Source organism: Carcharodon carcharias, chromosome 8, assembly GCF_017639515.1.
Source record: "Carcharodon carcharias isolate sCarCar2 chromosome 8, sCarCar2.pri, whole genome shotgun sequence".
Classification (NCBI taxonomy): Eukaryota; Metazoa; Chordata; class Chondrichthyes; order Lamniformes; family Lamnidae; genus Carcharodon; species Carcharodon carcharias.
The window spans coordinates 82,907,088-82,932,722 of record NC_054474.1 but is presented as its reverse complement, the minus strand read 5'-3'; the positions used below and the strand labels follow the sequence as shown (position 1 = coordinate 82,932,722).

Here is a 25,635-nt window from a genome sequence, read left to right as displayed (position 1 = left end):
AGGTAAAGTCGCACGGGATCAGAGGTGAGCTGGCAAGATGGATACAGAATTGGCTTGGTCATAGAAGACAGAGGGTAGCAGTAGAAGGGTGCTTTTCTGAATGGAGAGCTGTGACTAATGGAGTTCCGCAGGGGTCAGTGCTGGGACCTTTGCTGTTTGTAGTATACATAAATGATTTGGAGGAAAATGTAACTGGGCTAATTAATAAGTTTGCAGATGACACTAAGGTTGGAGGAGTTGCAGATGGTGAAGAGGATTGTCAAAGGATACAACGGGATATAGATTGGTTGGAGACTTGGGCGGAGAAATGGCAGATGGAGTTTAATCCAGACAAATGCGAGGTAATGCATTTTGGAAGGTCTAATACAGGCAGGAATTATACAGTAAATGGCAGAACACTTAAGTGCACTGACGGGCAGAGGGATCTGGGTGTACAGGTCCACAGGTCACTGAAAGTGGCAATGCAGGTGGATAAGGTAGTCAGGAAGGCATATGGCATTCTCGCCTTCATTGGCAGGGGTATTGAGTATAAAAGCTGGGAAGTCATGCTGTAGCTGTATAGAACCTTGGTTAGGCCACACTTGGAATATTGCGTGCAATTCTGGTCGCCACGTTACCAGAAGGATATGGAGGCTTTGGAGAGGGTGCAGAGGAGGTTTACCAGGATGCTGCCTGGTCTGGAGGTTATTAGCTATGAGGAGAGGTTGGAGAAACTCGGATTGTTCTCACTAGAATGACGGAGATTGAGGGGCGAATTGATAGAAGTTTACAAAATTATGAGTGGCATGGACAGAGTAGATAGTCAGATGCTTTTTCCCAGGGTGGAAGAGTCAATTACTAGGGGACATAGATTTAAGGTGAGAGGAGAAAACTATAGAGGAGATGTGCGGGGCAAGTTTTTTACGCAGAGGATAGTGTGTCTGGAATTCGCTGCCAGAGGAGGTGGTGGAAGCAGGTACGATAGTTGTGTTTAAGAGGTAGCTTGACAAATACATGAATAGGATGGGAATAGAGGGATACGGACCCCGGAAGTGCAAAATGTTTTAGTTGACGGGCAATATGATCGGTGCAGGCTTGGAGGGCCGAAGGGCCTGTTCCTGTGCTGTACTTTTCTTTGTTATTGTTCTTTGTTGTTTGCTGGTGGCATCATGCTGCAATTGGTAGAAATGGTGGAGGATGATCCTTTGACTGCAGAGGCTGGTGGGGTGATAAGTGAGGCCAAGGGGGACCCTATCATGGTCCTGGGAGGGAGGGGAAGGTGTGAGGGCAGAGGTGCAGGAGATGGGTTGAACACGGTTGAGGGCTCTGTCAATCATAGTCGGGGGGTGGGGAAACCTTGGTTAAGGAAGAAGGAAGACATGTCAGAAGTACCATTTTGGAAAGATGCGACGGAGGCGAAGGAACTGAGAGAATGGGATGGAGTCCTTACAGGAGGCAGGGTGTGAGGAGCTGTAGTTGAGGTAGCTGTGGGAGTCGCTGGGCTTATAATGAATATTGGTGCACAGTTTATCACCAGAAATGGAGACAAGTCAAGGAAGGGAAGGGAAGTGTCGGAGATGGACCATATGAAGGTAATAGAAGGATGGAGAGTGTCCAGGGGGAAGGAGGGGAAGGGTGTCCGGGGAGGAGGGGCAAGTGCAGGAGGAGGAAGGTGTCCAGGAGCATGGAAGGGGGAGGGTGTTTGGAGGAGTGCAGGATGAGGGAGGATGTCCAGGGGAGCGGAGGAGTGCAGGGGGAGGGGGTAGGTGTCCGGGGGAGGGGACGAGTACAGGAAGGGGAGGAGTGTGGGGAAGGGGTGGTTGTCCAGGGGGAGTGAAGGACTGGGGAGGGGAGGAGTGCAGGATGGAGGAGGGTGTCCATAGGGAGTGAAGGAGTGCAGGGAGGGGAGGAGTGCGGGGAGGGGGAGGGTGTCCAGGGGGAGAGGAGTACAGGTAGGGGGAGGGTGTCCTGAGGAAGGGAAGGACCGTAGGGCGGAGGAGGGAAGGAATGCGGGGAGGGTGTGGGTGTCTGTGGGGAGGGAAGGTTTGTGGGGATGTGCAGATGAACGTGCATCGGAGGGATCATACACGTCCATGACTGCCTCCTGGGCAGCGAACTGAGGGCGGACGTGCCATGGTGGAAGGGTGAGAATGACTAAGGGCAGAGCGAGGCGGTAGAGTGGGAGGGTGAGGTTTTGACGATAATGATAGTAGGGACAGTGAGTGTGGTTGGTGAGGACCTAGAGACAGACATGGACCCCGGGGTTGGGAAAGTGAATGTTGCGGAAGTGAATGTGGAAGGGAGTGGGATTTTTAGGAAGGAAGGGACCGTGCATGTTCACATGGACATCTCTGAAGGAAAAGGGTTGTAGCTGGCAGGTCACGGAAGGTGGTGCCAGGAGGGGTCAACTGTGATGGGGGAAAGGAAATGTATGAGTGGGGGAGGGGAAAGACAGGGGAGCTGACCTCAGGGGCCCCGGCCTGACTCCTGGAGGGGAAGGAGCACCTGGAGGGATGTCGAGGTGCTCTGTTTCCCTCTCATATTGCCAATGTAGGAACTTTTTTACTCATTTATGGGATGTGGGCTTCACTGGCTGGGCCAGCATTTATTGTCCATCCCTAGTTCCCTTGAGAAGGTGGTGGTGAGCTGCCTTCTTGAACCGCTGCAGTCCATGTGATGTAGGTACTGTCACGACTCACTGGGGATAGTGAGCTGTGATATCAAGCCCCACTGTTCCCCGAGCTGTGACAGATGTGAAAAAGTTTGATCAAATCACCAGATTGCCCCAATTCTACCTAACTGTTTAATTTAGGTTAACAGAATACGAGCACCAAGTTTGTAAATGTATTAAGAAGATAACTGTTTATTGAACAAACTATCATTAACCAGTGGCAAAAGAAAGAAATATGAACTGCTAATTTCTGACTCAAAAACCTAAACTCTACCGCTTCTTAAATCCTTATACCCACAAATATAAGGCACATAAGACACACAAAAACATGGATTTTAAGGGTGGGATAAAACAGTTCAATAGCACCAATTCCCAAGAACAGGGTTCGATGGGTTGATTTTGACTGATTCCTTTAAGTTCTTGTTGATGACACAAGGTGGTCTTCCAGCACTTTCAGTGTTTAGTTCACTGGTTGAGCACTTACCTTTCAATGCCTCTAACAGTGATTTTCCCTTTTGCCTCTTGACAGGGGTTTTCAGAGAAAGAGTGGGTTATAGAGACATGAGAAGAAAAAGCTATTACGTGGAATTACTGGAATCTTCCACACATAGGAGAGAGATGTTTTAGGTTTTGTTCCTTTCAGGCTAGGAACTATTCATCTCTATTGCCCTCACATAAAACCCTGGTCACCTGGTCAGGAGCTGATTAAAATGCTGTTGTCAGGTAGCTCCCTTGGTCCAGGGCTCCTTTCTGGCACCATCCTGTCTTTCATGGCACATTCTGTTCCAGAACTGCAACATTGCATATGTCTCTCATCCTGTTCCAGTGGATATATTTTTCAACCTGCCGCCATTGTAATTTTATCCACAATCCAACAGAAAATTAAAAGATATGTTCTTTACAACAGTCCAACAGAAATAAAAATATATGTTCCTTACAGTACACCCACAATACTGATAGGAAGGGAGTCCCAGGATTTTGATCCAGTGACAATGAAGGAACAGCAATATATTTCCTAGTCAAGATGGTGAGTAGCTTGGAGGGGAACTCCAGGTGGTGGTGTTCCCATCTATCTGCTGCCCTAGTCCTTCTAGATGGTAGTGGTCATGGGTTCGAAAGGTGCTGCCTAAGGAGCCTTGGTGAATTCCTGCAGTGCAGGAGATTGGTAGATTGGTACCATCTTGTAGATGGTACACTCTGCATCAGTGGTGGAGGAAGTGAATGTTTGTGGATGTGGTGCCAATCAAGTGGTTTGCTTTGTCCTGGATGGTATCAGGCTTCTTGGGTATAGTGGGAGCTGCATTCATTCAGGCAAGTGGAGAGTATTCCAATGCACTCCTGACTTGTGCCTTATAGATGGTGGACAGGCTTTGGGGAGTCGGTTGGTGAGTTACTCATTGCAGGATTCCTAATCTCTGACCTGCTCTTGTAGTATTTGTCCAGTTCAGTTTCTGGTCAATGGTAATCCCCAGGATGTTGATAGTGGGGGATTCAGTGATGATATAGCCACTGAATGTCAAGAGGCAATGGTTAGATTCTCTCTTATTGGAGATGGTCATTGCCTGACATTTGTGTGGCACGAATATCACTTGCCACTTGTCAGCCCAAGCCTGGATATTGTCCAGGCCTTGCTGCATTTGGACATGGACTGCTTCAGTATCTGAGATGTCGTGAATGGTGCTGAACTTTGTGCAACCATCATCTGTGATACTGGAGAAGTCCGGTGGAGGCCGAGGTGGATCATCCGCTTGGCACTTCTGGCTAAAGATTGTAGTAAATTCACCCATGGCTCAATGATGGAGTGCAGGTCTGCATGCATCTCTGCATTCTGCTAAACCAGGCTCTCTATGATGTCCGCCATCCTCACCATGGAGACCTCCATGCGTGTACGTGTGGGCACCATTGCATCAGAGAACAGACAGATGCACTGCTCCAACTCGCATGCCACTCCGTTGAGGGCTTTCAACAGCTCTGCATGATGTTCCCTCATCTTCTGCTGACTCTCCACGATGAGTTGGAAGGCCAAATCCAGAGGTTCATCTTCTGGCTCGGACCTCACAGATGCCTCCTCTCCAGCAGTCCTCCAAATGCCAGGGAGTTCAACTGAACCTGCTTCCTCCTGCTGCAGAAACATGTTCGTGCGGTGACCACCAGATTGTGAACCCGAGCCTGCTCTAGATCTAGGTCCCACCAAGGTGTGTGTCTCTGTGCTGGTGGATGGTGTGGGTAAACGCTGTGATGGGTCTTCCAGGCTGCTTATTTTCAGCTCTTCAATGGAGGGGTTTTCCTATTGGCTGGAGGTGAGCACGTGGATGGAGCTGAGGGAATGGCTGGCTGAGGGTGTCGGTCTCTTGACAGAGTTCCCTATGAACGAATGTGGAGATCATTAGTGCATGGCAGCAGAGTCAATAGCAGGTGAGAGAGCACTCACAGTTGCGTTGAGGGAGGGATGATGTGGTGCCAGATCCTCAGGTGGGTGTCCGCCACTGACCTCACTGTCGCCGTTGGCTAGGTCCACATCCTCACCAGTCAGCACAATGGCATGGTCCTCAAAGTGAGTGAAGGGTCTTTGAAAAGCTGGTGCAGGCTTTGATGGGCCTCCCACGTATAATTCTGGTTGTAGTGCCAGTTAAACACAAATGGACTTTATTAGTGCCATACTTCATTTTAAGAGTTCAAGAATAAAATTACATGGTGGGTTTTCATCTAAAGGTTCACTATCAATACTTGCCATGTGGCCAAACACTTACTAAATGGCCACAATAATTCTGCCAGACTTATTACTACCAAACCTCAAAACTGGAACTCACTAAACTTAATATAAGCAAAACAGTATTGAGGAAAACATAATGCCATTAAGAGTGACAGATCCCGAGGACACCAGGGTTTGAAGCGAAGTAGGTGAGGGGAAATTCCAGATTCTTTAGCCATAATCTTTCAAAATGCACATCTGTGGTGGGGATGTTTATGCAATGCCAAATCTTCCGCTGGGCTTGGGAAAACACTACTTGTGTGCTTTTGTGGTTTGCAATCTGCACATCTTTCCATGTGTGACTTCACATGCCATTTTTGCCTTTTCACACTGGGGTTGGGTTCAAAGTGTAGTTTGCTGGGATGTGTGAGGTGTGTGGGTATGGGAGCTGACTGGTTAGAAGGCCTTGGTTCTCCATAGTATCCGAGCTCCGAGTGGATTTAATGGCCCCCACAGATCACCCATGCCACTTTTATGCCTCCCCATATATTCTCCACATGCTCCCTCAGGTCACCCATATAGCCTCTATACCCCCGTGTATCCTCACTAGCCACTTACCAAATAAGTACCATGTACAATTATCTGATTCCTTGTAATATCAATGGAAAATATTTTGCATTCCTTGGGCGAGGAGGTGGGGGGCTGCTGGTTGGGGGAAAGAAGAACCTCTTTGCCATCCAATAAAAGATATCCAGTGCATTCTGGTGCCAGGCAGACCAAACACACAAGGGAAACTTGGTCATGCTATCACAACAGTTTTGCAATTTGTATTTTTTACAAAACGTGTGCACTGAATTCAGAAGTAATAAGTCCACAAGACCTTTAGAGATTTAAAAAAATGAGATTAACATTTATTAACAAAATAAAACATTTCAAGCAAATGCATAAGGCTATAATTACTTAATACTATAACAACTCCTAAAATTTGTTTGTGCTCCACATGACAAGTAAGTGCCAGTGAATGGCTTGAGACTTATTTATGAGGATGTAAAGCTCCGAAAGAATATAATGGGCGGATACCTCTTTGTATCGAGCAGGTTTGTTGTTGGCAGTGGGCAGAGCTTGCTTCCACAGGCACCGTGATGGAGCGAGTGCAATGCTATTTACACAGAACTCAGCTGAAGTGTGCCTGGATGAGAGAATCATGAGCTTCTCAGGCATGCAGAACTTTGGCTTCAGGCACCAACAGCACTTCAGGATGTTCCTATGCCTTTCCCCACTCCTCCACTTCCTCAGAGGATGCCAGGCACTCTCCACCTTCCTCTCTGAAATGCCAAATTGTGCGTGGCACAGCACACCACTAATATCCACGATGCTGCTGCCAGGCCATATTGAAGGCCGCTCCCCAGATCAGTCAAGGCAATGGAATCCCATATTGAGCAAGCCAATGGCTTGCATTATTGTGACCCTGGTAGAAAGGTTTCCATGGTTGACCTCTGTTGTGTCTCTGTGGTGGGCTACCTAGTTCAGTGTCAGTTTTCAGGCCTTGAGCAGATAACCCTTGTTCCCCAGGAGCCATTCACTGAGGCTGTCTGGTGGACAGAAGAGCTGTAGAACCTAAGACTGCTGAAGGATGAGTGTGTCATGACAGCTCCCTAGATACTTAGCTCCCATAAGACCATAAGACATAGGAGCAGAAATTGGGCCATTCGGCCCATCGAGTCTGCTCCGCCATTCAATCATGGCTGATAAGTTTCTCAACTCCATTCTCCCGCCTTCTCCCCGTAACCTTTGATCCCCCTACCAATCAAGAACCTATCTATCTCGGTCTTAAATACACTCAATGACCTGACCTCCACAGTCTTCTGTGGCAATGAATTCCATAGATTCACCACTCTCTGGCTAAAGAAGTTTCTCCTCATCTCCGTTCTAAAAGGTCTTCCCTTTACTCTGAGGTTGTGCCCTCGGGTCCTAGTCTCTCCTACTCATAGAAACATCTTCCCCACGTCCAATCTATCCAGGCCTTTCAGTATTCTGTAAGTTTCAATCAGATCCCCCCCCTCATCCTTCTAAACTCCATCGAATATAACCCAAAGTCCTCAAACTTTCCTCATATGTTAAGCCTTTCAGTCCTGGGATCATTCTCATGAACCTCCTCTGGACCCACTCCAGGGCCAGCACATCCTTTCTGAGATACGGGGCCCAAAATTGCTCACAATATTCTAAATGTGGTCTGACCAGAGCCTTATAAAGCCTCAGCAGCATATCCCTGCTTTAATATTCTAGTCCTGTCGAAATAAATGCCAACATTGCATTTGCCTTCCTAACTACCAACTCAACCTGCAAGTTAACCTTAAGAGAATCCTGGACTAGGACTCCCAAGTCCCTTTGCACTCCAGATTTCTGAATTCTCTCCCCATTTAGAAAATAGCCTATGCCTCTATTCTTCCTACCAAAGTGCATGACCTCACACTTCCCCATGTTATATTCCATCTGCCACTTCTTTGCCCATTCTCCTAACCTGTCCAAATCCTTCTGCAGCCTCCCCGCCTCCTCAATACTACCTGTCCCTCCACCTATCTTTGTATCATCTACAAACTTAGCCAAGATGCCCTCAGTTCCTTCATCTAGATCATTGATGTATAAAGTGAAAAGTTGTGGTCCCAACGCTGACCCCTACGGAACTCCACTAGTCACCGGCCGCCATCCTGAGAAGGAGCCCCTTATCCCCACTCTCTGCCTCCTGCCAGACAGCCAATCTTCTATCCATGCTAGTACCTTGCCTCTAACACCATGAGCTCTTATCTTACTGAGCAGCCTTCTGTGTGGCACCTTGTCAAAGGCTCCCGCTTGCTATATCCTCTTGTGGTGGTCCCACACCAGTTGTGTTTTGAAGGAGTAGAGTCCCTTCTGATTGAAAACAAGCCCAGCTATTTTGATGGCACCTTAATTGCCACATGGGTAAAGTCTACAATGCTTGGGATCCTTGGAAATCCAGCAATGGAGGCAAAGCTGATAGCTTTTTGGTCTTGACTGGCACCATCCGTCTCAAAGTTAATGCAACTGGAAGGTCATGCAAGCAACACATCCGTAACCTGACTGATGCAGCTGTGTGCTACAGATCGTGATTCCCTACATATGTCTGTAGCTAATCCCTGGAATGAGCCGAATGCAAAGAGACTGAGGGCTGTCGTCAACAAGGCCACAATAACTTCAGAAACACTACTACTCAGAGAGGTTGGAAACACTGATCCTGGGCCTACAGAGCCTGTGCTGAGGGTATTATCTCATTCTAGATGCTACCCTGTGACTACCTTGTCGCATTCGTCCAGTTGCATGTGAATGTGGAGAAGACAGAAGCTGCTGCCCCTCTCAGTGTGGCTGCTGAGCTGGAGGATTCTGCACCTCCTCCTCAGTGGTCCAGCCAACTCTTGAATCTCTAGGTCTCAGGGCACTCTGCAATATCACAGCTGATAAGGCAATTTGCCTTTTGGAAGTGTCCAAGACACTTGAAATAATTGGCACTAAGTTGCTGACCTCACACAAAATCACTCAGTTTAGGATGAAGGAACTGCTTCTGTCAGCATAAGCCTCTATCTGTGACTGATCTCAGGCTTGCTGGTGTAATGTTAAGGGTTAATGTGTACGTGCAAATGAGGCAGCTCACATCATCTCGGGAAGTGATGTATCATGACTATCATGATCGGATCCTCTCACAGCCTCATGACAAGGATAAAAATCTCATTCTAGATGTAGTTATTCTTTGTTATGTTTCAATAAAGTTGATGTTAAACCGTACCTCAGAAGACTCCAGTAATAGTTATTGAATGGTGGCAGCGGGAAAATGAACAGCCAGTGACCAAATAACACATGGACAAGCAGCAGATTAAAAAAGGAGAATGGAACAGAGAAGTTATTGCCATTACCAAAGTACTTCGGGCAAGTTGCAGGTCCAAACCAAGCTGAAGCGTGGCTGAACTGCCGCTGAAGGTTTGTAAGGTACTGCACCACCTTGGGATTCGCTACAAAGCTGAGCAAGGACCAGGTCTGTACACTTCTGTACACAATGGGTGGTTGTGCAGACAATATCCTAGTCAGACAAGGGATTGGCAAGGAAACTGCTTCATATGACAAAGCAATGAATGCATTTGATATCTACTTCAGTCTCAGGAAAAATGCCATTGTTGAACAGACGAAGTTTAATAAGCACACCCAGCAACCGGGGGCATGTGTCAATTCCTTTATTAATGATCTACACAGGCTGGCAGAAAATTGTGACCTCTTGCAGTTGAGGCATGCCTTAATACTAATCAAGGCCTTCAGTTGACCAGACAAGATGAGGTTAGGAAACAGAATCGTTCAGTACTTCAAGGCAATAGGAGACTCATTCGCAAAAAAGCACTGACTCAATGAGTTTAAGTTTCAGAATAGAAACAGCATGGTACAGAAACAGAGGAAGCATAGGGAGAGCTCAGCAATTGCCACAACCAACTGTTAACGGTATGATGGGAAAAGGCAGCACTGACGCGGAGATTGTCCTGCCAAAGCTGCAGGGTGCCATTTTTGTAAGAAGATGGGTTAGTTTAAAGCAGTATGTCAGAGGAAGGAGTTTATATTTCATAAACAAAAAGAAAAGCCCCAAAGGTTAGCAAAACCCAACAAATTGAAGATGTTAATGATCTAGAGGTGCCATTCCTGGGCAAGATTAAAGTGTCAACGGGAAGTTGTTGGAGTGCTGAAATTTTAGTCAATGGACATAAAACATGTTTTAAACTGGACACTGAAGCTGGAGTTTTGGTTCTTTCTGACACTGAACTATCGTTGGACCAAGACCTTTTTCAGCCATCCAGTGGACAACTCCATGGACCAGAAGGCAAACAAGTTAAAGTCATAGCACAGATGACTGCAACACTTCAATATAATGAGAGGAGAGTCATCGAAATCTTATACATAATCCAGAACCAGGATTGTTCACTTTTAAATAGAAGAGCTTGAATAGATTTACAATTGATCTACAAAGTGGAGGAATTGGAAAACCAAGAGCAGTCTAAAGACTTTAGAGCTGAGTTACCACAATTTTTCAAAGGGCCTGGGAAGCTGAAAAAAGCTTTATCACATCGTCTAATGTCCCAAAGCAAAGCCTGGTATGTTTGTTTACACTGAGGGAAGTTCCTCACCCACTTCTGGTGCAGATGAAACAGGAAGTTGACTCAATGTTACTAGGAGTAATCTCACCTGTAACAAAACCTACAAGTTGGTGTTCAAGTATTGTTCCAGTACTGAAATCAAATGTATCACTAAGAATCTGTGTAGATCTCACACAGATGAATAAAGCCATTGAAAGGGAAATACATCCAATTTCATCTGGCTAAGCTAGGAAAAGAGTTAGATTTTCATTAAGCTAGATGTGAATTGTGGCTTCTGGCAATTACCCTTAGACGAGAAATCCAAATTGTATAAACCTTTATTACACCATTTGAGAGATATTACTTTAACAGATTACCTTTTGGTGTCACATCTACATCTGAGATTTTTCACTGAATGATGACATGTATTCTGGAAGGATTGGAGGGAGTAATTTGCCACATGAATGGATGAATCCCTAATCCATGGTTCCACCACAAAGTGCTACAATGTCTACAAGGAGCAGGACTTACCCTTAATAACAAATGCAAGTTCTTGCAACCATCTATTAAATTCCTAGGGCATATTGTACATGAATCAGGGGTCAGTGCAGACCCTCAAAAAACTAAAACAATCAAAGAATTTCCACCTCCTTGAAACGTCATAGAGCTCCAGTGGTTTATGGGAATGGTTAATCTAGTGGGGAAGTTCTTACCCAGCTTAGCAAATGTGAATGAACCAATATGTCAGCTGCTAAGCCAGGGCCAGGTTGGTGTTGGGAAGAAGCCCAGATGTTTGAAAGGATCAAGGAAATGTTAATATCACCGGACATATTGGCTCATTATAATCCAGAACTGCCTGCGCTTTGTTGTCGCAGATGCATCTTCGACATGGTTGGGGGTTGTATTTTCCAAGACTCAGAGGGATGGTAAAGGTAGATCAGTGTACCACCTGTCTCATTCTTTGATCAAAACAGGACAAAGGTATGCAGTTATTGAAAAAGAAGCCTTAGTTGCTATTTGGGCTTGTGAGAAGTTTGCAGACTATGTCATCAGTCTTCCGTTCTCTCTTCAGTTCATTCTTTCTCTCTGCTGAGCTCCCTTCTCTTTCTCTCTTTCTCTGTCCTTAAATTCCAACTGCAGTTTAAGCTTTTCCAGCTCAAAATTGGCTAGGGGAGGGGATTCGGAGTTATGATTGAGCTCTTCACCTTGCCAAGATTAATTCCTTTCTTTTGATTTTTCTGAGCAATTTGAACTGTATCTCCCTAGTTACATCTTTCAATTCACTTGTGGTCAGGGTCTCCAAACTTTCCCTGCTTAGATTATCTTGTTGAACAAACATTTGGGCATCAAATGTTGCCATTTTCTTAGTGTTAGGATGAGGAATTTGTTGTGGTAAATTACTTGTCTTAAAATTAGTTCCTGCCACTGACTTTTCGCTCTTTGGCTTCCAATTGGTTTTTTTCAGTATCCAATTCTTAAATTTTTAAAATTTTGGACTCTGGCTAAATTCAAATTGTGTTTTCTCAGACTTGAGCTCCCAATTTCTGTTATGGACTGGAGGGGGATTAATTTAAACAGCCTCGATTTCTCCTCTCACTATTCGTCCATAAACAGAAAGGTGTTTTTGATTTCTGATCTCCCCCCCTTGTCACAACTCACTCGGGATAGTGCGCTGCAATATTAAGCCCCACTGCTCCTCAAGCCACGACAAATGTGAAAAGTTTGATCAACCCACCTAATTGTTTAATTTAGGTTAACAGAATACGAGCACCAGGTTTGTAAACTTAATAAGTGAATAACTGTTTATTGAACAAATTGTCTTTAACCAGCGGCAAAAGAAAAAAATATGAGCTGCTAATTTCTAACTCTATAACTTAAAATCTATCCCTTCTTAAATCCCTATACACACATATACAAGACACACAAAAACATGGATTTTAAGGGTGGGATAAAACAGTTCAATAGCACCAAGTCCGGATTCGATAGGTTGATTTTGATTGATATGTTCAAAATTCCTTTCAGTTCTTTGTTGATGACAGGAGGTGATCTTCCAACACTTTCAGTATTTAATTCACTGGTTGAACACTTGTCTTTCAATGTCTCCAATGCTGACTTTCCCTTTTTGCCTCTTGACAGGGGCTTTCAGAGAGAGAGCAGGTTATAGAGATATGAGGAGAAAAAACCAGCTAGCTATTATTGTAGAATTATTGGAATCTTACACACACAGGAGAGAGAGGTTTTAGGTCCTTTTCCTTTCAGGCTAGGAGCTATTCTGCTGCACTGCTCACACACAAACCCTGGTCACCTGGTTAGGAGTCAATTAAAATATTCTTGCCAGGCATTTCCCTGTTAGCCCGGACTCCTCCTTGGCACCATCCTGTTTTTCATGGCACACTCTTTTCCAGAACAACAACATTGTATATATCCCTCACACTGTTCCAGTAGACATGTCTTTCAAACTGCAGTCATTGTAATTTTAATCCACAGACCAACAGAAATAAAAAGATATGTTCTTTACACCCTTTATAAGTGATGGCATGTTTTCCCCAAAACTTCAGTTTGCAGTGATCCAATCCTCTATTAATAAACCCACAGCAAACTCATGATATGGAAATTAAGAGAGTTGGTTTATTTTACACACAAAAATTGGGAAAGGGATTTTACAATATCCACCCATCTTTTGCACTCACACAACAAAAGAGGGATAAAAGAAAGAAAGGGGTACAGGGCAAGACCACAATAAAAATAAATGTTATGGTTTCATGTGAGTCCAGAGTCCAGAATGAAAAATTAAGTGCCGTATTCTCTCAGAGGTTAGCAGGCTAAAACTGTTGCAGGGTGATCTGACTTTTCTAAAGTGAAGACTTTCGCGATGGAAGAAGGCATGTAGAGATGAATTAGTCTTGAAGGCACATATACAGAAGTTCCAATGTTCCAGTAGTTCACAGTGTAGATGAAGGCTAAGCACTTCACCTGGACGGAGCTCTTTCTGCTGCTACCTACAGTTAGATGATAAAATGGTAGACTGGGTTCAGTTCCACACGGCAATATTACAGATTCTACCAGCATTTTTTGAGGGGGGGGGGGTGTCATGTGACATACCCCTCCCACTTCCTGGGTCTTGGTCAAAGGATGTATTTTCTCAGGTCTGGAATCTTGAGGTGTTCAATAGAGGACTTAGGGTCCCTTTTGTCCTTTGCAGACATATCATCTCCATTGACTGGAGCTCTGCATTAGAAATGTAAAGGGGGTTGGTGCATTTCTTTGCAATTTGATTGTCAGCAGTTACAGAGGGCATTAGCACCTCTTTGAAGATAACGAGGTCCCTGCTAATTTCTGTAGGATAGAAATTCCTCTGGTATGAGTTATGCCTAGTCAGGGTAAAGCACTGATGGGCAACCTAGGCGAGTGAGTAGGCCGCATGAGTGGCTCTCCATCATCCCAGTGGGCCACAAGATTGAAATCGGGCATATGCCCCAACCATGACCCCATGAATAAGATTAAATACATTTAATGTATATTTCATAATGAGTTGTAGAAAATGCTTAACCATTCATATAATTGTCAGCAACTTCAAATGGTAAAAACAAAAGAAATGTTTACGCTTACATTACATCGTGCTCAGTGTGACTTCTAGCTGGATCTGTCGTCCACAAGCTTTCTTAGATTAGGACTCAGGGATGTGCAGATGCTTTGCAATTCAGCACTGAGATTTCCATCCGTTAGTCTGTTCTGCTTCTTGCATTTGATGTGTCCCATAACAGAAAAAGTTGTTCGCATGCAGCACTTTGATTGGACGCAGAGCGAGCGCACGGCTCTCACAGTCAATGTTGTGTGCAATCAGCACGCACCTCATTTCACGTGCCCTTGCTTTAAGTGTGTATCACTTTAGTAATACCAGTAGGAAAAAGACTACGCAAATGGAAACCAGTGGAATCTGGCATGGGCAACGGTCAACAAAATGTCTCACAGGTCGCACTCAGAACCCTGATGGGCAGCATGTGATGGCAGGCTGCCCATTACTGGGGTAAAGTCTTGTTCATTTTTGATATAAAAATTATAATTTTATTGAGTTGCCAGGTTTACAGAGGGGAGAATTTTCTCCCCGTCAGATGGGCCAGTCAGGAGCAGGCACAGAGCCAGTCGCCACCTACAATTGGCTGCAAGCTGCCATTTTACGTGAGTGGACCAATTAAGGCCCGCTCAGCATGACGCGCGCCTGGTAGCGCTCAGAGCTACCTGTGGTGGCAAAGGGAAGATGGATAGTTGGGACCTGCGCTCTTTCATGCATTCGTGCGAAAGAGCACAGCAATCTCCCTGAGGCATGGAGCTGCCTCAGGGAGATTTAAGTTCAAAATTAACCTTCAATATAAAGAAAGTGAAAAATCATTTACACATGTCTCTTCATGTAACAGTGTCATATGAGCTGGGACATGTTTATGAAATGTTTGAAAAATATTTATTAATTTAATAAACCCTTCATGAAACCTCATTCCGCCTGTGGATGAGGTTTCATGAAAAATCCGAAGGCTGCCTGGGCTCTTCGCCTGCCCGCCAACCTTAAGGTTGGATGGGCAGCCCTGTCAATTTGCTTAATTGGTTTGTAAATGGCCTTAAACAGGCTTTTGGCAGTTCGGCGGGAGCGCAGCTGACTCAAGTGCACACCCACCGAACAGAAGGTCAAAATGACGTGTGGTGACTTCGGGATGCATGCCCGATGTCACCACGTGTCATTTTACAAGCCGAACAGAACATGCTGGCCATTGATATATATATTTTCCTTCCTGTCTTCTGGACAGGACAAGATAATATCCAATTGCAGTGCTACCCATTGGCAGGAGCAGGTAATGGCATCCTCATTTCCATCCAGATCGTGGGAACATCCTAGGATGGATCATTTTGAGCTCAGAGAGAAAACTTTTTTGATAGTGGTTGACTACTATTCAAGGTGGATAGAGGTAAAATGTTGACTTGGTCATACACCTGAAGCTGTCATTGCATCGTTGAGGCTGAAAGGGGAGTGTGGACAGTCATGGCTTTATTGAAAGAAGAACATTAACTGCTAAGTTATCATTCTACCCTGCTCCAGAATGGTTTGGCTCCATGCACACTTTTAATGTGGTGGAAGCTGAGGATTCAACTTCCACACACACTTGTGCCATGTCTCACAGTAGAAAATTTGCACAAGGTGAGGAAGGAAAAGAATGAGCACCATTCCAGTCAAAGGTGGCACTATAATAATTGCCACAGAGTCCACAAGTACCAGACCTCCGGCCTGGAGAGTCAGTGTGGATTCGTGATCAAGCTCATTAAGGCCAAGTTCATGACAAAACACCACATCCACCATCCTATCTTGTAGGGACTGAAAACAGTATATTGCGAAGGAACTGGAGTGCACTAGTTTCTGCAAGGAGTTGACATTCTACAGAGTTGGTCAGTTCTTCAGGATACCTGGAAGATGGCCTGAGTGGTGAACTGGTATCCTCTGACAAATCTCATTCTGGCCAATAGATTGTGAGAGAATTCATAGAGAGCTTGAATTCTTAATCTCCTCCTAGAAAGCTGAGAACACAGTTGGGTAGAACTGGTGAAACCGCCCCAATAGTTGTCTTTGTGAATCAGAGATGAAGCCATATACCTAGGGGAAGCTTTAGTGTAAAAGTTTAATGTGAGTACGTAAATGTGAGAGTTTACATCATCTTGGGGATGTGGCGTAAGATCACATGACTATCATGATTGGGTTCTCTCCTGCAGCCTTGTGGCAAGGATGAAGTCTCATTCTAGATGTATTTATTTTTTGTTATGTTTTGAATAAAGTTGATGTTAAACCCTACCTCAGAAGACTCCAACAGCAGTCATTAACAACACCTTGAACACAAGAATTTTAGAGCTGGTTTTACCCTTTGTAGTGCTGACATCAGGTCAGTTGCATTGACTTCCCGTTGTGCCCTTGTCGTCGCCAAGCTGTGGAGTTGCAGACACACTGTACAACCCACCTGCTGTTAGGAAACAGAGTCAAGGCTTAAAATGGCTTTTAATTGACTTTTTAAGTCGCTCAATCAGTTTCTTGCCACAGCCCCTCAAAAAGCCCAAAGGATGTTGCCTGGGATGAAACATTTAAGTTATGAAGAGAGGTTGGATAGACTTGGGTTATTTTCGTTGGAGCAGAGAAGGCTGAGGGACGACCTGATCGAGGTGTACAAGATTACGAGGGGCATGGACAGGGTGGATAGGGAACAGCTGTTCCCCTTAGTTGAAGGGTCAGTCACAAGGGGACATAAGTTCAAGGTGAGGGGCAGAAGGTTGAGGGGGGATGTGAGGAAAAACTTTTTTACCCAGAGGGTGGTGATGGTCTGGAATACACTGCCTGGGAGGGTGGTGGAGGCAGGTTACCTCACATCCTTTAAAAAGTACCTGGATGAGCACTTGGCACGTCATAACATTCAAGGCTATGGGCCAAGTGCTGGTAAATGGGATTTGGTAGATAGGTCAGGTGTTTCTCAGGTGTCGATGCAGATTCGATGGGCCGAAGAGCCTCTTCTGCACTCTGTGATTCTGTGATTCTTCTGATTCTGAGGCATGATCACATTGAAATTGACCCGGCGGAATTTTCTGGAATTTTCCATCTTGGCTGTCCCCAATCCTACCTCCAATGGCCTGGAAAAGTTTCTCCAAAAATAGTGTTTAATGTCTCTGTCATTTTCTTATTCCCCATAATAATTTACTCTCTCTCTGTTTCAAAAGGACCCAGATTTACTTCTACTAATGTCTTTTCTTGTTACATACCTAAAACCTAGATTCGCCAACTGTGATTAAATGTGTTATTGGAGGTTTCATCACATGACTTGCCCGCACATTCTAGCCATTAGTCGGTCAGCACATCCATCCTTGTGATGTAATGCCTTCCTATGCCAATTGGAAAGCAAAAACACACATTACCCAATTGGATAATGTTTGACTGTCAGCCAAACAGTTTTTTTCCATTTTCAATACTTTTATATCTGGTAAGGAGAAATGCTCGAAAAAAATGACAAAAAAGCCAACCTTTTTTAAGGTCCCGATGATGTTTCTCCAGGGTTGCCCACAGCAGTGCCCTGGAGATTGATCTTCAACTCCTGGAGATGCCAGGCCAACACTGGAAGGTTGGCATTGCTACAAATTCACTTTTACAATCTTGCGTGCTAGTTTACTTTCACTCCATTTTCTCTTTATCAATTTCTTGGTCATTCTTTGCTGAATTCTAAAATGTTCCCAATCCTCAGGCTTATTACTCTTTTTGACGACATTATAAGCCTCTTCCTAATCAAATACTATCTTGAACTTCAACAACAAAAACAAAAATAGCTGGAAAAACTCAGCAAGTCTGACAGCATCTGCAGAGAGGAATACAGTTAACGTTTCGAGTCCGTATGACTCTTCATCAGAACTAAGGAAATATAGAAATGTGGTGAAATATAAGCTGGTAGAGGGGGCTGGGACAGGTAGCACTGGATAGAGGGCCAGTGATAGGTGGAGGCAAAGAAGAGATTGCCAAAGATGTCATAGACAAAAGGACAAAGGGGTGTTGACGTTGGTGATATTAGCTATAGAATGTGCTTATGGTAACATTAAGGGTAGAAAGCAGGACGAGCAAATGACTAATGGTCCTAGTGGGGGTGGGTGGGGGGCAGGGATTGAAATAGGCTAAAAGGTGGAGATAAAACAATGGATGGAAATAAATTTAAAAATAATGGAAATAGGTGCGAAAAGAAAAATATATTTTAAAAATGTGGGCATGAGAGCAGTGTGGTGTGTTGAAATGGCAAGTGACAGGGAGATCTGGGTCATGCTTGCGGACAGACCAAAGGTGTTCCGCAAAGTGGTCACCCAGTCTGTGTTTGGTCTCTCCAATGTGGAGGAGACCGCATTGGGAGCAACGAATGCAGTAGACTAAATTGAGGGAAGTGCAAGCAAAGTACTGCTTCACTTGGAAGGAGTGTTTGGGCCCTTGGACCGTGAGGAGGGGGGAAATAAAGGGGCAGGAGTTACATCTTCTGCCGTTGCATGGGAAGGTGGTGTGGGAAGGGGTTGAGGTGTAGGGGGTGATGGACGAGTGGACCAGGGTGTCCTGGAGGGAACGATCCCTGTGGAATGCCACTGGGGGGGGAAAGGGAAGATGTATTTGGTGGTGGCATCATGCTGGGGTTGGCGGAAATGGCGGAGGATGATCCTTTGAATGCGGAGGCTGGTGGGGTGATAAGTGAGAACAAGGGGGGCCCTATCACGGTTCTGGGAGGGAGAGGAATGTGTGAGGGCGGATGCGCGGGAGATGGGCCATATATGGTTGAGGGCTCTGTCGACCACCATGGGTGGAAAACCTTGGTTCAGGAAGAAGGAAGACATGTCAGAGGGACTATTTCGGAAAATGACATAATCAGAGCAGATGTGACGGAGGCGAAGGAACTGATGGAAGGGGATGGAGTGTGGGAGTCGGTAGGCTTGTAATGAATATTGGTGGACAGTCTATCACCAGAAATTGAGACAGGGAGGTCAAGGAAGGGAAGGGAAGTGTCAGTGATGGACCATGTGAAAATGATGGAGGGGTGGAAATTGGAAGCAAAATTAATAAATTTTTCCAGGCCCAGATGGGAGCATGAAGCCGCACCGAAGCAGCCATTGATGTACTGGAGAAAGAGTTTGTGGGAGGGGGCCTAAGTGGGACTGGAACAAGGAATGTTCCACATAACTCAGGCATAACTGGGGCTCATGCGGGTACCCTTACCTTTCAGTTGGAGGAAGTGAGACGATCTAAGGAGAAATTGTTCAGTGAGAGAACAAGTTCAGCCAGACGGAGGAGAGTAGTGGTGGATGGGGATTGTTCGGGCCTCTGTTCAAGGAAGAAGTGAAGAGCCCTCAGACCATCCCGGTGGGGGATGGAGGTATAGAGGGATTGGGCGTCCATGGTGAAGTGGAGGCGGTTGGGGCCAGGGAACTGGAAATTGTTGATATGATGTAGGACATCAGAGAAATCACGGATGTAGGTGGGAAGAGACATGACAAGGGGGAAGAGAACGGAATCAAGATAGCAAGAAATGAGTTCCATGGGGCAGGAACAGGCTGACATGATCAGTCTGCCGGGACAATCCTGTTTGTGGATTTTGGGTAGGAGGTAGAAGCAAGTCATTCAAGGTTGGGAGACTATGAGATTGGAATCTGTGGAGGGAAGATCTCCAGAGGAGATGAGGTCAGTGATAGTCCTGGAAACAATGGTTTGATGTTCAGTGGTGGGTCATGGTCCATAGGGAGGTAGGAGGAAGTGTCTGCGAGTTGACACTCAGCCTCTGCACCACCCTTGTCAGCAGGTTTGACGACAAAGTCAGGGTTGGACCTGAGAGAATGGAGTGTGGCAAGTTCAGAAATAGACAGGTTAGAGTGGGTGAGAGGAGCAGAGAAATTTAGACAAGTGATGTCATGCCAACAGTTCTCAATAAAAAGATCAAGAGCAGGTAACAATCCAGAGGGAGGGGTCCAGGTGGAGGGAGAATACTGGAGGTGGGTAAAAGGATCCGTTGAATGGGGAGAGGACTCCAGCCCAAAGAAGTGAGCATGGAGATGTAACATGAGGGATAGAACTTCAGTTGGAATCCACGTGGGGTAAGTCCGAGACGGAGACAGTCACTGAGGAAGGAAAGATGTCATTGATAAAAGGACAAAGGGGTGTTGACGGTGGTGATATTAGCTATAGAATGTGCTAAGGGTGACATTAAGGTTAGAAAGCAGGATGAGCACCTGACAGAGACCTGCTCTGCTTTCTATCCTTAATGTCACCATAAGCACATTCTATAGCTAATATCACCACCGTCAACACCCCTTTGTCCTTTTGTCTATGACATCTTTGGCAATCTCTTCTTTGCCTCCACCTATCACTGGCCCTCTATACAGCTTTACCTGTCCCACCCCTCTCAACCAGCTTATATTTCATCTCATTTCTAGTTTTCCTTAGTTCTGATGATGAGTCATATGGACTCGAAACGTTAACTGTGTTCCTCTCCGCAGATGCTGTCAGACCTGCTGAGTTTTTCCAGCTAATTTTGTTTTTGTTTCAGATTTCCAGCATCCGCAGTATTTTACTTTTAACTGAGGAAAGAAATATGGCTGTGAAAGCGAGTTTTAGAAAACACCTTGTCAAACACCAGGAGAGAAATAGAAAGCAATGAAGGTGAACAGTGCAAAAGAGACAAGCGGAAATCCTGTCGGAGAGAAGAGCAGTACTTCTTCGAGGTAGGCATTCCTGGAAGAGAAGTGGTAGTCAATTAAACACTAAGATAAAAGCAAAATACTGCAGATGCTGGAAATCTGAAACAAAAACAAAAATAGCTGGAAAAACTCAGCAGGTGTGTGGAGAGGAATACAGTTAATGTTTCGAGTCCGTATTACTCTTCACCAGAACTAAGGAAATTTAGAAATGAGGTGAAATATAAGCTGGTTGAGGGGGTGGGATCTACTATCTTCAACTTCTCCGGTTAGCCACAGTTAGATTACTTTTCTCATGTTTTTTTAATCCCTTAAACAAATGTGTATTTGATGAAAATTATGAATTATTTCTTTAAATGTTTGCATTGCCTATTCTGTCATATTTTTAAGCTCATTTTTCATTTTTGTCAGTTACATTTTTCAGATTTAAACTCTTGTTTCAGTCTTAAATTTGCACATGTGAACAAGAGCTCTGTTTGAGGTCTGTTGTGCAAATTTGGTTTGGCTTGAAGTCTTTGCTTTTTCCCCCTTTCTTCATTGAGAGAGAGCAAACTCCTTCAAAGATGTTATGAAGGAAGATCTATGACTTCTTGATATGCAATTTAAGGGATTTTAAGGGACAGTTGTGCAGGATCATTGTTTTTGGTCTTCCTGTATGAATATGTAAATACATGAGCAACGCTGTGATTCTCTTCTGTAAGGCCCGTGCCCATTAAAATCTTTTCCCCGTTTGTTTGTCGCGGATCCCCAAAACTGAAGGGGGGAGGTGGTCGATCTGAAAACTGTTGGGTCATGTAACCACTTGGCGCCTTGGACATTAATTGGAAATGAATGACTCAATAAGAAAGCGCTGGAATTCCTGCCCGGGGAAGGCCTTTCTCAGCGAGTCCCATGTCTTTGTCAATGGTGCGGGATTCTGCAAAGCCCGGCAAAGAGGGTTCATGAACTGGACCGAGTACGCCTGAGATAAAGGAACACCGACAATTCTGGCATCTGGCGAGATGAATCCCTTTTCCATTTTTTTCCCTTCGTCTTTTGAACAAAGTAAATAAGTGACGGACGGGAGCCCAAGCCTGTAAGAGGTGGATCGCTCGTGTTGGGTTTGTGATCCGGTTCCAGGGTTTTCGAGGTACTGCCTGCACCACTGAGACGTTCTATCAATGTCAGTCTTGCACCGTCGGTAACCTCCTCATTGCTGCGCCTCCTGACTGTCACCGAGTTTTGGACACTCCGTCCTCTCTCACTTCGTACTGGCACTGGAGTCAGTGAGTTTGCACTTTGTACAACATGGCTGGTAGTGCTGGCCTAACCCTTACGTTAATAATCGGCATTGCAGTCACCCGTTGCCAGCAGGAAGAGGCGCCCCCGAAAAAAATAGGTAAGGTTTGTGTTTGGGAAGTGATTTTACTGCTGAAGCTGTGACATATTGCTTAATGCTGCATCCAATTCCGGCTGGTATTAATGATATTTTGCGTTATTTTAATTTTTAGTTATACCGAGAGTTATAATTTCCTAAACCTGGTATTTGTTGGTATCCACGTAACGTCCCTCTGGCAAAAACCAAAGCGCATTTTGCTTTAAAAATATTCATTTTCACGAATCCTAGAAAAATGAAAACTGGTCTTATTATTTCCAAATCAATGTACTAGAGATGTAGAAAATGGGTAACATGCATCACGGCACTTAGATTAGATTGGCTTGGCATAATGTATACGATCATATTTTTAAGAATAAGGGATGGCGAATATGTTACATGGAATTGATCAAAATTTCTGATTTAATGATATTTTGAAAGCTGCTCTTTGATGTAATTTGAATGAGTTTATGAATCCCAAGACCTGACTGGCAGCTGTGACACTTGTACTTCGATTTCTGCTGCAGTCAGATGATTATGTAATAAAAGTGCATTATCATCTTTGTCTCATATATAAAAACAATCGAAGGCTGGCAGAGAAATTTCCAAGTGAGATTTTGGGCGGAATCATCCCAGATTTGCACAAAGTGCAGTAGCAGGCAGGAAAAAGAACGTTCTACCCACTGGCTACAATGGTGGGTTTTCGCGCTGTATCGTCCCAGCCCCACCTCGTTAATAATGCGTTCCCGGGAAGCACACCGGATCGGTGGCAGGACAGCCCGCCTCACTCTCACCTCAGGCCTTCAATAATCCACGTGCTATATTTAAATGGCGTTCCCGCACAGAGCTAGCTAAGGGATCTCTAAGGGATCGGAAGCTGCTGCAAAGTTATGCCTGCCAAAGGGAGGAATCAAGCTGCCCCCAAATTTAGTGATGCCTTCCTCAGGCACTTACTGGACACAGTGGAGGCCCGCTGTGAAGTTCTCTATCCCCGGTCTGGGCAAAGACCAGCAAGTGAGGTGACATATCCAGCATGGGAGGCAATGGCAGTGTCGGTCAGCACCAGTGCCCTGCAAAAGCGGACAGCCGCCCAGTGCCGAAAGAGGATGAATGATCATCTCCGTTCCATCAGGGCAAGTCACTCTTCTCATCACCCTCAACTCACGCACTCACAAACCCATCACACATCCACAGGGATCTCACTCACTGCCAGTTCAAGGGACATCACCATTCACTCTCTCACGCACGTCTTCATCTGTCCTGTGGTTCATGTCCTCATCCCATCCATGGCACTACTCACCATCCACACATGCCAGGCCTTCTCACCTGGCCTGGCAGGCATCCTGCTTACACTCTCTCCATCTGCCTTCATGGAGGGCAAGCTGGCGCACAACAAGAGGGTGAATTGCAGACCGGTGACATCAAGGTCCTCACAGACTTTGAAAATAGAGTCATCCAGCAGGCCAACGACGCTTTGGACCATTCATGTGGCTGATGGTGAGGTCGGCAGCACTTTACCAAACGAGGATTCAGCAGTGCAACAACCATCAGACAACTATGCTGAGAGTCGGTTCCCCTGTTCTGCAGTCCCCTGCCATGTGCTAATTATCTCTCCTCCTGGGAAGCACATCTGGGAAGTAGCTGGTTCATGAGCTGACTCAAGCTCCAAAGACACCTTGGAAGAAGAATCTGATGACACCCTCATTGAAGACCCATCACTGCGCTGGTGGGGGGTGTGGGTGAGACACTCACCTCGGGGAGACCTAATTCTAGAGTAGCCTCGAGGTCACAATCTGGTGAGCACATCGCACTGTCTGATCCACATCAGGCAGCGGCAGGGACCTCACAGGTTTCTAGCGCTTGGAGCATTGTTGGAGGCCAAAAAATCTGAATCCGAGTCCCCTGGACTTGGTCTTACCTCAGTTGCTGGGGCTGCAAAAACAAGCACAGGAACATCAGGAAGGGATGTCTGCTGCACTCCTCAGATTGCAAGGCACGATGGAGGAGTCCTTCCGCCTTTAATCTGAGGTGATAGCACCGGCATGTCAAAACACTGAAGTCAACACTGGTAGGATGGCTGTCGCCATGGAGACCTTGGTCTAGGGCATTGGTCCTGCACTGCTGCGTGGGCTGAACTCCATCACTGCCGCCACAGTTGGTCCCCAACAGTGTCAACGTGAGAGGGATGCGGGATAGCTTGATCTCACTCCAGCTTCCCTTTCTCCTCAAGGAGTCAGCCAGGGGCCCACGGGCACCCTAGGGAGGAGGATCAGCAGGTGCACACCCCAGACTCATCCACCCAGGTGACTCCAGAAAGTGTCTGGTCAAGGAGGGTAACACTGCCAAACAGCAGGACCTTGAAAACAGGCCAGGGCCCTCCAGAGGATGCCTGCCAAGGTCATCACAGACAGGGCGTCACAGTCAGCAGGCTGCCTCCACCCCTGCTGTGGATGTCCCAGGAGCACCAAGATATAGCGGCAGGGTTAGGAAGGTTAAGAAGATGTAGTTGCACAGCCTGGGCATGGGTGTTGATCCCTTGTGCATAATGTTCACTATTGTAAATAATCTCCCAAGATTGTCTCACTGCCTATGGCCCCTTGTTATGATGAACAGTGTTCGTGTCATTCAGATGTGAAACCTTGGCTCCTGCAGAAGATAAAGGCAGGTGTCTCAGTCCAGGGCCTCTTCCCTGTGCAGTGTGTAACCTTCAGAGCAAAGTGATGGTCTTCACATTCCCTGGACACATTACTGATGCCTGCACCTCGACGGTGCTTGTCATTGCTCCCAGAATGTAGTGGGCAGGCATCACAGAGTTCTCACATTCTCTCTGTGTGCTCTCAGCATCTTTTGAGGTGGGGCTGGCCCCCATCTCTTTAATATCTGTGACTGGTGATGCTGTGCTCCTGAAGGGGACAGGTGCGTTTAAAGTTTCATGGCTGCATCTCCATGATATGACCCTGATCAGAGTGCAAGCGAGCTGCCCTCAGCCAGAGAGGAGCCAGACATTCACAGAATGAATGTGAAGATCTATGGAGTGTGCTCACTCCATGTCCTCATCATCCTCCTGGAATCTAGTGACTATTAAGGCCTCCGCTGCGTCTGCATGAGATGACCCTGAGCACTGAGGGTATGTACGCTGCCATCAGCCACACAGGAGTGAAACATTCACAGATACAAGGTGAGGATGTCAGGACTGTCCTCACTGCGTATCATCATCGTCCTCGTCCTCCTCCAGGTCCTCCTCCTCCTCCTCCAGGTCCTCCCCACGTTGCAGCACTCAGTCTTGTAGCATGCTGCATGCTATGATGATGTGCGATGACCCTCTGTCGTGGCATCAGCCTCGTTATACAGTGACTCTGCTGCAGCCTGAGGCTGCTGCACAGGCGTCATCAGCCATGTCCTCTGTGGGTAGCCCTTGTCCCCTAGGAGCCAACCCTGCAGTCTCTGTGGACCCTGGAAGGTGTCAGGGATCTGAGACCTGCTAAGGCTGTAGGAATCGAGGGCACTCCCTGGGAATTGTGCGCACACCTGTCGGATGTGTTTGTGGTGGTTGCAGACCGGCTGAACATTCAGTGAGTGG

The 25,635-nt window shown here is 46.0% G+C and overlaps 1 protein-coding gene across 1 annotated transcript in view; it reads left to right on the top strand.

Annotated features, from left to right (window-relative positions):
• Window positions 1-21,753: 21,753 nt before the first annotated feature.
• LOC121280747 (prenylcysteine oxidase-like) overlaps window positions 21,754-25,635 on the top strand; it is a 50,562-nt gene continuing 46,680 nt past the window's right edge. Inside the window, exon 1 of the mRNA XM_041192898.1 lies at window positions 21,754-22,079. Coding sequence (XP_041048832.1) covers window positions 21,989-22,079 — 91 coding nt within the window. The 5' untranslated portion in view covers window positions 21,754-21,988. The remainder of the gene's footprint in view (window positions 22,080-25,635) is intronic.